General features: G+C 44.5%; 1 protein-coding gene across 3 annotated transcripts in view; it reads right to left on the bottom strand.

Moving 5' to 3' along the window:
* Window positions 1-13,125, bottom strand: part of MAP4K3 (mitogen-activated protein kinase kinase kinase kinase 3) — a 158,890-nt gene extending 145,765 nt beyond the window's left edge. For 2 of the 3 annotated variants that reach the window (XR_004375124.2, XM_032790832.2), the window contains exon 1: window positions 12,831-13,045. Coding sequence is in view for 2 of the 3 variants with exons in the window: in XM_032790832.2 (XP_032646723.1) it covers window positions 12,831-12,932 (102 nt within the window). In the remaining variant the exon portion in view is untranslated. Of the gene's footprint in view, window positions 1-12,830 lie in introns of all 3 variants that reach the window. The other variant, XM_032790833.2, reaches the window with a different exon arrangement.
* Window positions 13,126-15,550: the final 2,425 nt, after the last annotated feature.

Genomic DNA, 15,550 nt, shown 5'->3' with positions numbered 1-15,550 from the left:
CAGCAGGTATTCTTGAACAAAAAGGGAATCAGGATGGCAAGAAGTAAACCCATTTGCAAAACAAAACAAAAAGCTTGAAAGGTTATTAAGCCAAATAGATCCTTCAGGTTTGACTATCTAACCCCAGTGAAGTTAATACAAAAGAACAAATTATAGCAGGCAATACGCAATACGGAAATTAGAAGGGTTAAAATGGAAGCCAGAGCAAATAGCTAAGGCTCTTCATTATTGATATTTACCAATTTTCCCTGAAATATTCCCACTTTTTTTTTTGAAAAAGCCAGTATTCAGGTCTTACTGATTTAGACCTGAATTTTGGGACCTAGAAATTTTTTGCAGGAGACCAAGATGGAGCTTGCTGAAAAGCCAGCAGGGATCTCTGCCTGGAAAGGGGTTTTAGTACTCATGGGCTAGACGATCACTTCCCTCCTGAACTCGAAAGCCAGTACCACCTGACGGGCCGCTACGACAGGGCTGTTAAGAGTGAAAGGCTGTACCCCAGGAGTACTGGCTCCCTGCTGAACAGAGAGCACTTCTGAGGCCAGCCCTTCAGAATGGGAGTCGACAGAGCTGTGCTGCACTGCTGCAGCAATCAGCTCTAGGACACAGAACCTCGTCTGCTTTCCTTCCATTACCCTGTCAGACGGCCTGTGCAAGGGAAGCAGATGGGGCAGTACTGAAAGACCAAATTGGTGATGGGATCCCCGGGGTACAATATGGAACTGGGGTACTGCTGCGCCACCTTCACTCCCCAGCCTGGGCCATCTCTCACAATGCTTTGCTAGTGACAAACAGCAAACCCCTCCAGATGCTCTTATCACTTAGCACAACAGTGTGGAGTCCCACACCCAGCCAAATTGCATGACTGCTCCCTGAGCCACTCTCAAATCACACAGAGACAGGCACAAATAAGTCTCCCAAGCCCCCAGCCTTGCACCCCCAGAATATACTGTCTTGCCCTTGTCAGAAGCCTGACCAATATAAGTTTATTATCCAGCCTTCCCCTCCCTCAATGTGGAGAGGACACGCACTAACCTTTGTGAACTGAGCTGAGATTTCCCAAGCACTTCAACAAAACACTGTTTTAGGTAAAATATAAAACAGATTTATTACATACAGAAAGATAGATTTTAAGTGATTATAAGTGGCAGTTACCAAAGAAAATTAAAAGGTAAGCACACAGTCTAAAATTTTCAACCTCATTATACTAGGCAGTATTTGGATCAAGCAGTTTCTCTCACCCCACTGGATGCTGCAGGTAGTTTACAGTTCTTAGTATACAGGCTTCCCCTTTAAGCCTGGGACCAGTCTCCTGAATTCAAGTCTTTGTCTTCCCAGTATTCTCGTTAATTCCAGAGTGGGTGAGGGAGGAGAAAGGCAAATGCATGATACCACTGTCCCCTATTTTATATCCTCAGTCCATGTGCCTGGAACACACTAGCCCAGTCATGTCCTGGAGGGCTTTGCTAAGTCACAGAGTGAAGCAATCCCCCATTGTGTAATGCTTGTGCAGCCCTCTTACAGCATTCTAAATCCCATGTTTACAATTCCCCTACTGATTAATGATCACTTAACATGCTCCTGAAAATGGATCACCTCCTTTGTTGTCACTGCGGGTTAAATAATTTCTTGTTTTTTTGTTTTTAAATGTCATTAGCTATTTGTAAGGCCTTTCATTTTCAATTTTTAGTTTTTAAAATGTCCTGGGAATTTATTGGGTTTTATTAAAAATAGGATAAAAATTGGTAAAAACGAGGAACAAAAGGAGGGTGGGGAAGGATGCTCAATACTCATGGAGATATGAGGTGAAGGGGGAAGAATGCCTGGTATCCACTGGGGGTGGGGATTATGTTTCAGGTTTGAGAGTCACCCACTGCCAGTTCTCCAGGAAGCCTGCAAAAGAATTGGTGGGTCTGCTGGATCACCAAAAGTTAAATGGAGCAATTAAGGAAGATCTATGGACACTGCTGAGAAGATAGAAGATTTATTTGTATCAGTCTATATCACAAACACTGTTAGGGACCTGTCCTTTTCTTGTAATAAAGATAAACTGCTATCAGAAATTGAAGTGTCAAAAAGAAAAGGTGCTGAAATAATCATATAATAAAAAGCAGTAAGTCACCAGGCCCAGAGGGTATACATCCAGGAGTTCTGAAGGAGATTATTTATGAAGTGGCTGAGCTGCTAACAAAAACATGCAAATTTTTGTCAGAAACAACTTTTGTCTCAGAGGGTGGAGGGCAGCAAGTATTATACCCATATTTAAAAAAAAAAAAATAGTAGTAGTAGTTCTAGGAATGATCCAGAGAATTACAGACCAAAAAGCCATATGTCTACTTGGCAAACTGGTTGGAACTCATAATAGAATACCTGGAAGATCATGACATGACATGACGACGGTCTAATCACTAGAGCTTCTGCAAAGGGAAAGAGTGTCACTCTAATCCAAAGGATCTCAAACTTCATTGCACTGCCACTCTCTTCTGATAATGAAAATTACTACATGACCCCGTGGACTGGGGGGCCCAAAGCCTGAGCCTGCCCAAGCACCACTGCCTTGGGTGTGGGGTGCCAAAGCCCAACCCCAAGAGCTTCAGCCCCAGATGGCGGCCTGTAACCTGAGCCCCACCACCCACGGCTTAAGCCATCAGGCTTCGACCCCAGTGGTGGGGCTTGGGCTTGGGCTCTGGCCCTGTGTCCAAGCAAGTTTAAAGCCATCCCTGGCAACCACATTAAAATGGGGTCACAACCCACACTTTGAAAACCACTAATCTATTAGAACTGCTTGAACATACCAATAAAATAGAAAATAAAGGAGACTAGTTGACAATTTTTACTACCTTTTTTCAGGCTAAGAGACAGGGTAAGTGGTCAATTTTCACCATGGCAAAAGATTAACAGCTGGTAGCTCAAGGTTCAGTATTTGGTCTGGTGTTGTTTACTCTAGTTACTAACAGTTTTTGGAAGAGAGGTGTGCAGTGAGATGCACAATTTGCAGATGACAATTAGTTAGCTAAATCCAGAGAGAACTAGGGGGAACTAGAGGGAGCTAAGTAAGCTAGGTGAATGGGCAAAAAGATGGCAAAGTTCAATGTTTATAAACGCAAAATGCTGCACATTACAGAGAAAATTGTAAACTACTCATACACCCTACAGAGTTCTAATTTAACTGTTTCAGCTCTGGAAAAGAACTTGGGCACCACCCAACGTGGTCAGCTCAGTGAATAACTCTCCTCTGTGTAGCAACAGACAAAAAAGCAAACAAGATGTTAGGTTGCATAAGTGATGATGAATTAGAGAAATATTATAATGCCATTATAAGTCAATGGTCAGACCTCATCTGGAATACCATGCACAGCATTTGTCACCTTATCTCAAAAAGGACATGCAGAACTAGAGTGGGCTCAAAGAGATTTTAATACGAAAAGAAATAAAGAAGACTGGGATTGTTTACCTCAAGAGACATAAGAGAGAAAACGGTAAATGTATAAAAAATGAATGGTCTAAGAGGCAGAGAGAGACAGACAACATAAGCTCCCAGTCTTATAAGACAAGAACCCTGGGGATATTCAATTAAACTGAAAAGTGACAAATTCAAAAAGTGAGAAAGGAAATACCTTTTCACACAATTAATAATCAGACTGTGGCACACTACCACAGGAAGTCATTGACTATGTCTTATACTAACAGCTCGGAGCAAGCCTCCCAGCCAAGACAGACAGATTAATGCTTAACACTCGAAATAGCTGTGTGGACATTGTGGCACCGGCAGAGGCTCAGGCTAGACACCTGTGAGCTCAGACCCAGTGGTAGGATGGCTTAAGCTCAAGTGGCTAACCAGAGCCTCTGCAGTGCTGCAATGTCCACACAGCTATTTTTAACATGCTAGCACAAGTCTGTCTACCCAAGCTGCAAGATTCAGAGAGGGATTGGACTTTTATACTGATAACAAGAATACTCAGAGTTATAGCAGTTAACGGTAAGAAAAATTTGGGAGAAATATAAATCTTCATGTTTCGGGGTTTAAGCCAATCTCTACTAGGGATTTGAATGAGACATCCATGACGAAGTGGATTATCCCATGTCTCCCTACTGTGAATCTTGTTTCCCTATTGTGCGGTTTCTTAAACCTTCCTCTGAACAATCAGAGACAGGACACTGAACTAGGTGGACCCTGGTCTGATTCAGGGTATGGCTATACTTGCAGCTGTACAGTGCTGGGAGTTAAACCTGTCTTCGTACAGCTGAATAGGGAATCTGCTGCAATCTGGCCACGCTGACAGCTACCAGCGCACTGTCATGGCCACATTTGCAGCATCTGCAGCGGCACTGGGAGAGCTGCATTATGGGCAGCTATCCCAACGTTCAAGTGGCTGCAACGTGCTTTTCAAAAGGGGGGGCGGAGTGTGACAGGGAGCGTGGGGGAGAGAGAGAGTGGATTTTTGGAGCCGACACTCTGTCAGCGGCTGCAAGTTCCGACCCCCTCCCCCCACGCCTCTCTCGCTCACTGAAAGCGCCAGATAAGCAGCCTCCCTGAAATGGACCCGCCCCCCCGCACACCATGCTGCTTCTCTCCTCAAGCCCCCTCTCTTCAAGCAAACACTAGCTGTGGGTGTTCCAAAGGGAGCTCATTCACAGCAAACAGTAGCTGTGTTGGTTTTTTGATAAGCAGCATCGGGAGCCCGGAGTTCACAACAAAACAAACAGAGGCATCACAACAAAACAAAGAGCGTAATCTTTATTTAAAAGCATTATGGAAAGCTTCCGGAGGTCAGTTACAGCGTAGTAAGATTATTCCATTTACACTGGCACCCCAGCGCTATTCTCTTTATTCCTCTTGTCAAGGTGGAGTACATGCAGCACTGTAGCCAGGGAGATACAGCGCTGTATGTGCCTTCCCAGTGTGGACAGGGAGTGAGTTACAGCGCTGTAAAGCCACCACCAGCGCTGTAACTCTCAAGTGTAGCCAAGACCTCAATCTGGTAATTCTACATTCCTTAGGGGGCTGTATATCATACACATTACCACCAAACAAGGAAGTGGGATAATTTCCCACTAAACTATAGATGAAATGGGGGGCAGGAGGGAGGACTATCTCTACAAAGCACCTGTTGATACATGTACATAGGCGCTCTCATCTTCAAAAAAATGAGAGGCAGTAAGTTAACAAATTTCTCTCCTTGAATATTCAGGTCCATTATTCCCCACTTTCACCACAATTTGTTACAAACAAGATGCCGTCAATTATTAGTTTCATCTTTGCTCCAACTACCTACCAAATAGGATGCTTTCTGAGATTTAACATAAAGAACTAAGAGCAAATTTTCTGCAAAGATTTTCTACAGTGCAGAAAGGGCAAAACCACAACTTTCCCTTATTGAAATCTAGGGACATTGCCTGTAACTCAGTAGGACAGAATAGTGAAACTGTTTTTTTCAGAGAAGGAAAATCATTAGTTAATTCCTCTTTTGAGATTTTTACAGTAGTGAAACCCATAAACGGTAGATGCATGAAAACAATTTACATGTGCCAGAAGAAGTATTTTTCACCCTGCCTAATAGGTGTCAGTTAAACTTTTCCCAAGCCCTTTTTAGCTGTATGGAATTCTGTTCTATTCTTATACCATGCTCATCACTGTAGAACCTGGGCACTTTTCAGTAGCAGCCTAATTACACATCTGATGTGTGTTGTTTATTCTCATCTCCTCAGGAGGAGGAAGCATGTGCTATAGAATGTCTTGTTTTGTTTTGTTTTAGATATGGGTTGCTATGCATTTATGTTAAAGCAGTGTCAAAGAAATGCACTTTGCATTTGGAAGTGGTAAGGTTGGGGATAGTTCTTAGTTCCTGTGGGAGTTCAGGCTAGCTCCCAAGAAAGTTCTGTGTCCCTAACATATGCATTTTACCCTTATTGTAAAACACTGTGCCACAGAAGTATGCTTGTCAACCACAGTCTTAAACCCAGAGCTTTAGGTGGTATTTTAGAAATCCTGGGGCCAACCATGGAACACCACAAGGATAAGGACGGAGACCCTGAACTTGATTTGAAATTCTGTGGGAAAACAATGTAGAGAGCGAAAGGCAGGTTATATGCTTGCAGTAGCCTATGTTACAAAGTGTTCTGTACTACTTGGAGTTTTCTAAGTACTAAATCATGCCCAGAAATATTGTGTTGCTGTAGTACAATAGAGAGATGAGAAAGGTTTAACCAACTGAGGCCTTGTCACCATCCACCAGGCTAGAACAAGTCTCCCAGCCAACTGGAGATGACAGAAAGTATTACTCACAGATGCTTTTACGTGAGAGCTTAGAGTTAAGTGATGAATACAAGGGTTCTCCCAGACTTCAGGAGAAACAGAGCAACTGTGGCTGCGTACCTTCAACCAAAGGGAACAGCACAATGACTACAAACTCTTCAACCTTCCTCATCACCAACATCATTTCTGTCTTGCAAAGATTCAGCTTCAGCCAGATGTTCTTCCTCCATGAGTTGATCTTGTCTAAGCACCAGGACATCTTGGTGACAGAAGAGTGGTGGTATGTAGCAGAGCTGCACATTACTGGCACTTGAATCCATGTCATCTGACCACTTCACCTTATGGTTGTACGTAGATATTAAAAAGGACCAGAGAGAGAACTGATCCTTGTGGAATTCCACAAATGAGGTGGAGTACTGGGATTTGATAGAAAAGGTTCCAATTCAAAAATTATCCTGGCAGAGGTGACTGCAACCAGGAAAACAATTTTGATGGAGTAGACTAAGTGGCTTGAATGGCAAATTTATTATGGTATATAAAAGTTAAAATTAAGTGTCCAGAGGGTACCTCTGAGATGCTGCCTGCAAGAATCTCTGAAGTACAGTTCTACTCTGAAAATGACTAAAAATGATAACATCTTACTCATCAAATCCGCTCTGTGTTTAGACAAGGTCATATCTGCTGTCTTTGGTAACAAAAATAAATTATTACTTTTTACTCCTGTTAGCACTGCAGACATAACACAGCTCTGGGAAAGGGAGAAAGATTCTGATGTTGCTTTTGCATCCGCTACAGAAATATTTACAAAGTCCCATTTACAGACCTAATGAGTTATGCCTATGTAAACCATCAAAGCAATATAGCTTCACTGGAGAAAGGCACTCTTCTCATAATCTGACGTGCAACACTTTTGTTATCTTAATTTGCATATTTTGGAATGAGTTTGCATGGCTGCTGGTTAGGAAAGATATAGTCTTCCCTATAAACCAAGCACATTTGATATGGAAACTATTGCAGACCCAACACAAAACTTCACACATCCATTTTTTACAGACATTCCATCATCATCTCCAATTCCTCTCTCAAAACCCACTTCAAGGCGGCTTATAAAATTTAGCCTTATGTATTAACTTTAAGAAAAATGGTGTATCCTTCAAATAATGTGCACTAGCACATTTTTGGACACCATCAAACAACAGCAGGATCTTATTGTCTTGACCCATGTCCTCATCTCTCTTCACCTTCTCCTTAACTCTGTCCATACTACCAACTCTTATTTTAAATTGTAAAATATCCAGGGCAAGGACGCCATCATTTTTTGAAACATAAACACAGCTACATATCTATTTTTGTAACATACTAAATACATCTATGGCTATAAAGAAAATAGTGACCATTCAATGGTATATCCAGGTTGAAAATCCAATTAAAAAAAGAATTAAGAAAATCTAAGGATTCCAGGAGATACCACATTGCCTTGACTCTGTCTCAATAACTTTAACCTCCTCCCTTTTTTTGGGGGGGGGGGGGGGTCAGGTCAACAAGTAGCAAGAGTGTCCACATAGGAAGACAACAAATATAACGGCAGCCCGATCCCAAGTTAACCCCCACGTAGTCACAAACTGCATGGATACTGAAGTCATGGCAGAACGATACGCCTGGCCAACTCCAATCCTAAGAGATAAAAGAATCAGGGTACCTGCACAACACAATGAATCTAATTTAATTTTATCCTGGAACTTGCATGTACATGGTGAAAACGAATCCATTTTTCAGAACAGGACTTATATGTCTGAAGGTAGATTAAATCAGGAATGGAACTGACTTTATTAGTCACCGACAGAACTCAGCCAATGCCTTACTGCTCCCAACAGACCCTTACCAAATTCAAAACAACTAAAATGTAACATACATAAATAATTGTATTATAATTGGAAATATTTAATTCTACAGTATGAGGTAATATCTTCTAAGATTAACCAATTGATCCAGGTTTGCTGATTTGCATACATCTTCATATCTCATTTATAATGCTGAAAACACTTGATCAAAAACAAACCAAAACATCACTCCAGTTACTGGAACCATTTCAAAATTATTAACTACATTGGAAGAAAGCTCAGCCAGGTTCAAAGTAGCACACTGAGGGAGGACATGAACATTGAGTAAATGTACTTTGAAAACGTCAAAAACCTAATCAGACTAGATATTAACATACAGATAAGGAACAGGGATAAGGAAAAAACAAGCTCATTTTCTACAGAGCTATCCTTAAGAGCAGGAGATTTGGCAAAAAGGGCCCAAAATCTGTGTTAATATTTCAATGAGAACACATATAACTGAGGTTCCACACACCAACCTAAATTGCTTTTATGAATATTCAATTAAAAAACGTTAAGGTGGAATCAGTGTTGCTCACACACAACAGAGCATTAAACATTAGAAAACCAGAAATGCTTAGTGAAGGTCCCCCCACATATATCTTAAAAGAACATTAGTGTTGTAAGAAAATCAAAAAACATTAAGGTAAAACTTCCAACACAACACACAGAAAGTTTAGTTCTGCCCCATACACATGCAAGCACATGGAGACAAAGTAAAATAAGTGTGTGTGTAATGCCACTTGGGGAACCGGCAGTCATACTGCATTAGTCAGTAATTGTGCTGGACACACAAAATGGTAATGTGATTATGGATTTTTTTTCATGTTAACTTAGTGAGTTCCTTGTGGCAGCTTTAAGGGAGCAAAGTTAAAACCGTCTGGTTAACGTTGGCATAACTGGGGGGTGTGGTATTATAACACTGACATTCTTTTAAGCGGTATGCTTAACCAAGTATTTCCTGGTTTTCCAACATTTGTGTTTACATTCTGAAGTCTCATGTTCTGGAAGGGTAAAAGGAGTAGGAGACGCTGTTATACAGTAGGAAAATTACTTTCACCTTAGCAAATTAATCAGTGGAACAGGTGATATCAGAACTCATGATCTCCTGGCTCCCAGCCAGGTAAACACTCTGTAAGCTAAAGGTCATTTTGAAGGAAGCAAGCAACATATTCATCTGTCTGATCCTTGTTCCCCACTAAATTCAGAGGTGAAAATGGTGCTGAAATTATGTCAGAATGCAGTTAAGGGGTCTGCACACCATGCTGGCAACGTATAAGTGCACCAACACAACTCTGTCATCTCAGGCCTGGTCTACACTATGAGTTTAGGTCGAATTTAGCAGTGTTACATTGATCTAACCTTGCACTCGTCCACACAACAAAGTTGTTTTTTTTCTATTTAAAGGGCTCTTAAAATCGATTTCTATACTCCTCCCCCGACAAGAGGATTAGCACTGAAATTGACATCGCCCGGTCGAATTTGGGGTAGCGTGGACGCAATTTGACAGTATTGGCCTCCAGGAACTATCCCAGAGTGCTCCATCGTGACCGCTCTGGACAGCACTTTGAACTCAGATGCACTAGCCAGGCACACAGGAAAAGCCCCGGGAACTTTTGAATTTCATTTCCTGTTCGGCCAGCATGGCAAACTCAACAGCACTCAGCAACACAGGTAACCATGCAGTCCCCCCACAATGTTTCTACGTTTCCCCTATCATCTCTGTCCCTGAGGTTATCGCAGATTAGAAAGCAAAAAAAAATGCACTCATGACGACATGTTTTCCGAGCTCATGCAGTCCTCCTGCACTGATAGGGCACAGCATAATGCATGGAGGCATTCAGGGGCAGTGGCCAGGAAAGAATTGCTGTATTTGCTTAACGGCAAAAGTATCATGCCTCGCTAGCGATCCTGCCCGAGCCAGGTCGCTGTGTCACCCTTGGGCAGGGGCATGACCGCTGTGTGAGCAGGAAGGCCTTAGATATAGACATTGCATTAGGTAGCTTCTGTAGCTAGAGAAAACATTCCTGTGCATTTGGCAAAGTCTGTGGGAAAAAAAGAGAAGCCCCATAGTATAGCGGTTATCCCTTTCACCAAACACACAAAAGCCCTGTAGTGTAGTGGTTATCATGTTCACCTAACACACGAAACATCCCTGGTTTGAAACTGGGTAGAAACAGGTCACTGTCCCTTTTTCTGACTCCCCTCCTGCATTTTTAGTCTTAGACCAGACCGTGCTGCGAAATTTTACTTTGAATTATGAGTTAAATAATATGGAAGCTCTCTCTAAATTATAGTCCTGGGTTCCTTATCCTTTCAGCTGCTCTGGTTAGGGGTGGGGAAAATTTTCATGAAGCCCTTTATAGGGACTAATGTTATCTAGGACTCTGAAATAATCTTAACATGGTCCATAGAGTGTAATCTTTTGTTCTGGATTTGTCATTCCACAAGCTGAACTGCTCCTTACTACTGTCCAGGCTTCATGCGCCATGGGAGCAAGGGGCAGGCTGGAGTAGGTGCAACCGTGCTGTGCTGCTGGGTAGGAAAGCAGCCTGAGGCAGAAGCCTCCAGCTCGCATGATATTTCAGCCAGGACTGAATCTCCATGAGACAAAACTTAAAGAAGAGAATGGCCTGCAGTCACTCCCATTTGGTGCTCTAAGAGGAGGATAGCCATGTCTGTCCAGGCACCCCTGATTAACCTCACGAGGTCTGCCAGCTGAGCGGCACCCTGGCAGGCAGGAGCTGCGGATGGAGCCCCAGACAGGCAGCGAGCTGAGATGCTCACCCTGCTGCCAGTCTGGGGCTCCATCCGCCAACCCCCAGTTCCGATCATTGAGGCAGGCAGCAGCTGAGTGAGTCCAGTGGACGGGACCCCAGAAAAAAAGGCACGAAACGATTGTCTACCATTGCTTTCACAGATTGGGGGGAGCACAACACAGAATTCCAATGGGCGGTGGAGACTGTGGGAACTGTGGGACAGCTACACACAGTGCAATGCTCCGAAAGTCGACGCTAGCCTCGGTACTGTGGAAGCACTCCGCCAAGTTAATGGTCTTAAGTGGGGACACATATAATCAACTGTATAAAACAGATTTCTAAAAAATCAATCTCTATAAATTTGGCCTAATTTCGTAGTGTAGACATACCTTCATACTGAGCTCCAAAAAGGTTTAATAACATCTTATATTTTAAATGATGGACCTTTTTTCCTTTCACAAGTTTTCTCCTAAGTATGAGCAATTTAAAACAGCTTAGTTTGAGGTGCTCAGGTTCTTCCACACACTTTGTGCTGACCTGATCTACCCATTTCCAGTTCAGTTTGACTTTTCTTTAAAACTTCAGAGAATACAATATGTGGCTTTAAATGGAAATGTGGGTGAAAGATTAATAATATATTCTCTTAAAATTACTGTACATGTGTTCAGAGGTTATTAATATATGCTACTGTGCTCATATCCTACTTGGTTGTGTTACCCTTTTTCTTGTTACTTGTTTTCTGGTGCATTTGTTTGAACAAAAATGTGATGCTGACATATTAATGTAGCTGAGGCCTGACTGAAATGAGCAATTACATCTGAAGGGCAGTCTCATTTCTTGGAGAACAGAATTAGGGAGGTAAACAAAACACTGGGTTTAAAAAGAATGTCTGAGCCAACTAAGATAAGAGGGAGAACATCTAGGGAGCCATTTACTAACAACAGACAAGATAAGTTAGACATTTAGAAATTATGTAAAGATCAGGTTGTACATAAACAGCACATTGACAGAGCATGCAAAGTGACCAAGACTATCCAAAAATGTATGTTCTAAGGAATAGTAAATGCAATGATACAGGTAAATGTATAAGAAGGGAAAGTGCTTCTGTGTAACTTTTGATTGTGGTATGCTCTAGACTGGGGTACTCAATTATTTTTTGACAAGGAACAACTTTCCTGGTCAAGGTATAGTCAAGGTCCAGACTCCAGTGGAAATAATAAGAATAAGAATAAAGTAAAGTAAATAAAAAGATTTCAGGGTTTATACAAGTGTCCAGATTTGGCCCACAGTCCGCCTATTGACTACCCCTGTTCTAGACCCACTCCTAAACTTCAGTCTGATCAACTCAGCATAGCTTTGTTGTATACCAAATAAAAGAACCTGAGTGACAAAATCTGGAGTCAAACTGGTTTCTTGGATCCCAGAGGCCTGGGCAAAGTGTTTGCCCAGACCGGAACAAGCTGTTCTGGATAAACTGAGGGGGATCCAAACACGTACATGTATATTCCCACCGGAATTGTTTTCTCACTAACTCACGTTTAAGGCAGCGGGCTTGTTACAAGCCCATGACAAACATGTTGGAAAGTTATCCTGGGCACCTCCTAGCCTAGGCTCTGACAGGGCGGTGAGAGTGACACGGCTGGCTGGCTGGCAGCTCCCCTGGCAGAGGAAAACCCGTCTGTCGCTGTGCAGGGCTATGCCAGGGGCTGCTCCCCCACCTAGGAGGAGGATGGGAGAGGCTCGGGGGGGGGGGCGGCGGGAACGGCCCCGTGACAGGAGCCAGGCCCCCTGCAGAGCGTCTCCAGGCAGGGACCCCAACCCCTGCGGCCACCCAAGGGCGGCTCAGCCAGGCGGGAGGGGAAGGGAGGGGGAGCCCGGCGGCTGACAGGCGCTGCCCGGTGCGGGGCCGCCGGCGGGGCCTGCCTCGGTCGCTACCTTGTAGACGTCGCCGTAGGTGCCGCTACCGATGCGCTGGATAAGCTCGAAGTCCTCCTGCGGGTTCCGCCGGGAGAGGTCCCGCACCCGCCCAACGCTCATGGCGCCGCCGAGGCTGGGGCCCCGCTCGGTCACCGCAGGGGCCGGCTGGGAGAGGGGGACACCGAGGAGCGATCACCGCCGCCCCCCGGCCTGCTCAGCCAACATGGCGCACTGAGTGACACCGTGCGCATGCGCCCGCTCGCGCGCCTCTTGCCCCCGCGACCAGAGACACGGGGCGGGGACGCTACGGCCCAGCGCGCGCATGGGGCGGGGCGGGGCGGGGCGAGGAGAGCGGTGCGCGCCCCGAACTCAGCGGTTCAGTCCCTCCCCTGGTGCCCACGTGTCTCCCAGCTGGCGAGCTCTCAGCAGAAGGGGGGGAAGCCTGGGACTGGGGCTCCTTAGTGCTGCCCACCTCTAGTAACTGAGACACCAACACACAAGCCTGGGGTCAGTCCGCTCACCATTCCCCCGGCTGCCCTGACCCATTCCCAACCCCTGGCCACACCAACCCCCAAACTCAACAAGGCCTCGTCCTGTTCCCCGGGCTGCACTGACCCTTGTCAACTCCCAACAAGACCCCGTCCAGTCATTGCCTCAGGTTGCACTAACCCCGTCCCTACACCTAACAAGGTCCTGTTCTGCTCATTGCCCCCTACAAGGCTGACCCCACAACCAACAAGAGACCCCATCCCACTCATCCCAGGCTGTATTGGTCCTAAACCCAACAACTCATCTCCCCTTGCCAACCCAATCTGTGCTGGGCCCTGTGGCCAGCAACATCCCATCCCTTTTCACTGGCCTTCCCTGCGGCAGTTTCATTCTGCCCCCACTCACTTTCCTGGGCAGTTGACCCCTAAACCCAGCAAGATTCTATCCCCCTCAAACAGCCCGGGTTGCTCTGTCCCAGGCCTGGTCTACACTGCAGAGATAGATCAATGTAAACTGCCTTGTATCAACCTAACTTTGGAAGTGTCTACATTTAAATGTAGCTCCCACCAGTGTAACCACCTCGCTATGCCAACATTATAATTCCACCGCAGCAAGCAGTGTAGAGTCAAGGTCAATGTAGTTAGGTCAATGCATTGTCCGTTTTTCACTGTTACTTACATTTACTGTTACTGCCTTTCAGGAGCCATCCCACAATGCCCCACACTGACAGTACAATCGATACAAGCCCCCCTTGTTGAAGACGCACACCACTGACACAAGGAGCAAAGTGTAGATATGCATGAACAATGTAATTATTGTAGTGGCTGTATGCCAATGTAAGTTAGGTTGACTTAATTTTGTAGTGTAGACATGGCCCCAGTATACAGCACTCAGTATTACATCATCAAGGACAGTGGTTCTCAAACTTTTGTACTGGTGACCCCTTTCACACAGCAAGCCTCTGAGTGGGATCCCCATTATAAATTAAAAACACTTTTTAATGTATTTAACACCATTACAAATACTGGAGGCAAAGTGATGTTTGGGGTGAACGCTGACAGCTCACGACCCCCCATGTCATAAACTTGTGACCCCCAAGGGGTCACAACCCCCAATTTGAGAACCCCTGAGCAAGCATAACTGATCCCAGCCACACTCAGACCCTGTGAAATTTGGTAGCATGGAAGAGCCCAGCAAGACTACCTGTACTTCTTTCCCCAGTTCTATTTATACTACAGCACTTTGTGGGCACAACGTTAAACACAACAGCTCTCCAGTTACCCCTAGAGATTCACAAGACGAAGAGGAGATGGGACCAGAATTAAAAGGGAGAAAAGAAGCAGGAAAAAAATACAAACTATGATCCCTGTGACTCCCCCTTCCCAACCCCAGCTGTGAGCATCCTTCACACATGGATGAGAAAGACCCTGTGACTCCCCCGCAGTTCTGAGTGTCCTCACACACTTACAGGGAGGACCCTATGGCTCACCCCAGCTATAAGCGCCCCTCACACATTCATGCATGGGATGTGTCAAGCTGTCTGGAGTAGCTCATGAGTACCAACCTTAGGGCAGACTATTAAGAAGTAGGGCACAAATCCTAAATTGGCTGTAAGATCTATATTTAGATTAATCAAGTGTGAACTCTTCAGGCATTACAACAACCTCAACACAGAGTCACAGACAGTCCTCATGAGAACTCCAGTCTGTCTTGCTACCCAGATAAGTTTGCCATTACAATATATGGTCCCTTACACCAAAAATCACAACAATACTCAGGTTACTTCCAGTCCCATTACCCCGGGTCAATGCACTTTAGATCCTACACCAAAGACACTTGTAGCCACTCCTACAATAAATTAACTAAAGATTTATGAATTAGGAAAAATAAATAAGAGTTATTTACAAAGTTAAAGCAAGTAAACATACCACACAAATTACTTACAATCTTAGATTCCAAAAGATCATAGAAGCTGCATAATATGCAAGCTGTATATGTCCTCTAGGGGTAACCCAAGCTGAACATCCAGGGATCCCTTGCTTATGCTTAGAAGTCTTGCCCTCTCCCTGAAGTCCGGGTTGCATAGGGATACCATTTTTTTCTTATCAGAGGGGTAGCCGTGTGAGTCTGGATCTGTAAAAGCAGCAAAGAGTCCTGTGGCACCTTATAGATTGACAGACTATTGGAGCATGAGCTTTTGTGGGTGAATACCCACTTAGTTGGATGCATGCAAGCCTTTTATTGATGCC

This window comes from Chelonoidis abingdonii, chromosome 3 (genome assembly GCF_003597395.2).
Source record: "Chelonoidis abingdonii isolate Lonesome George chromosome 3, CheloAbing_2.0, whole genome shotgun sequence".
NCBI classification, from domain to species: domain Eukaryota; kingdom Metazoa; phylum Chordata; order Testudines; family Testudinidae; genus Chelonoidis; species Chelonoidis abingdonii.
This window is presented reverse-complemented; position numbering and strand designations above follow the sequence as displayed.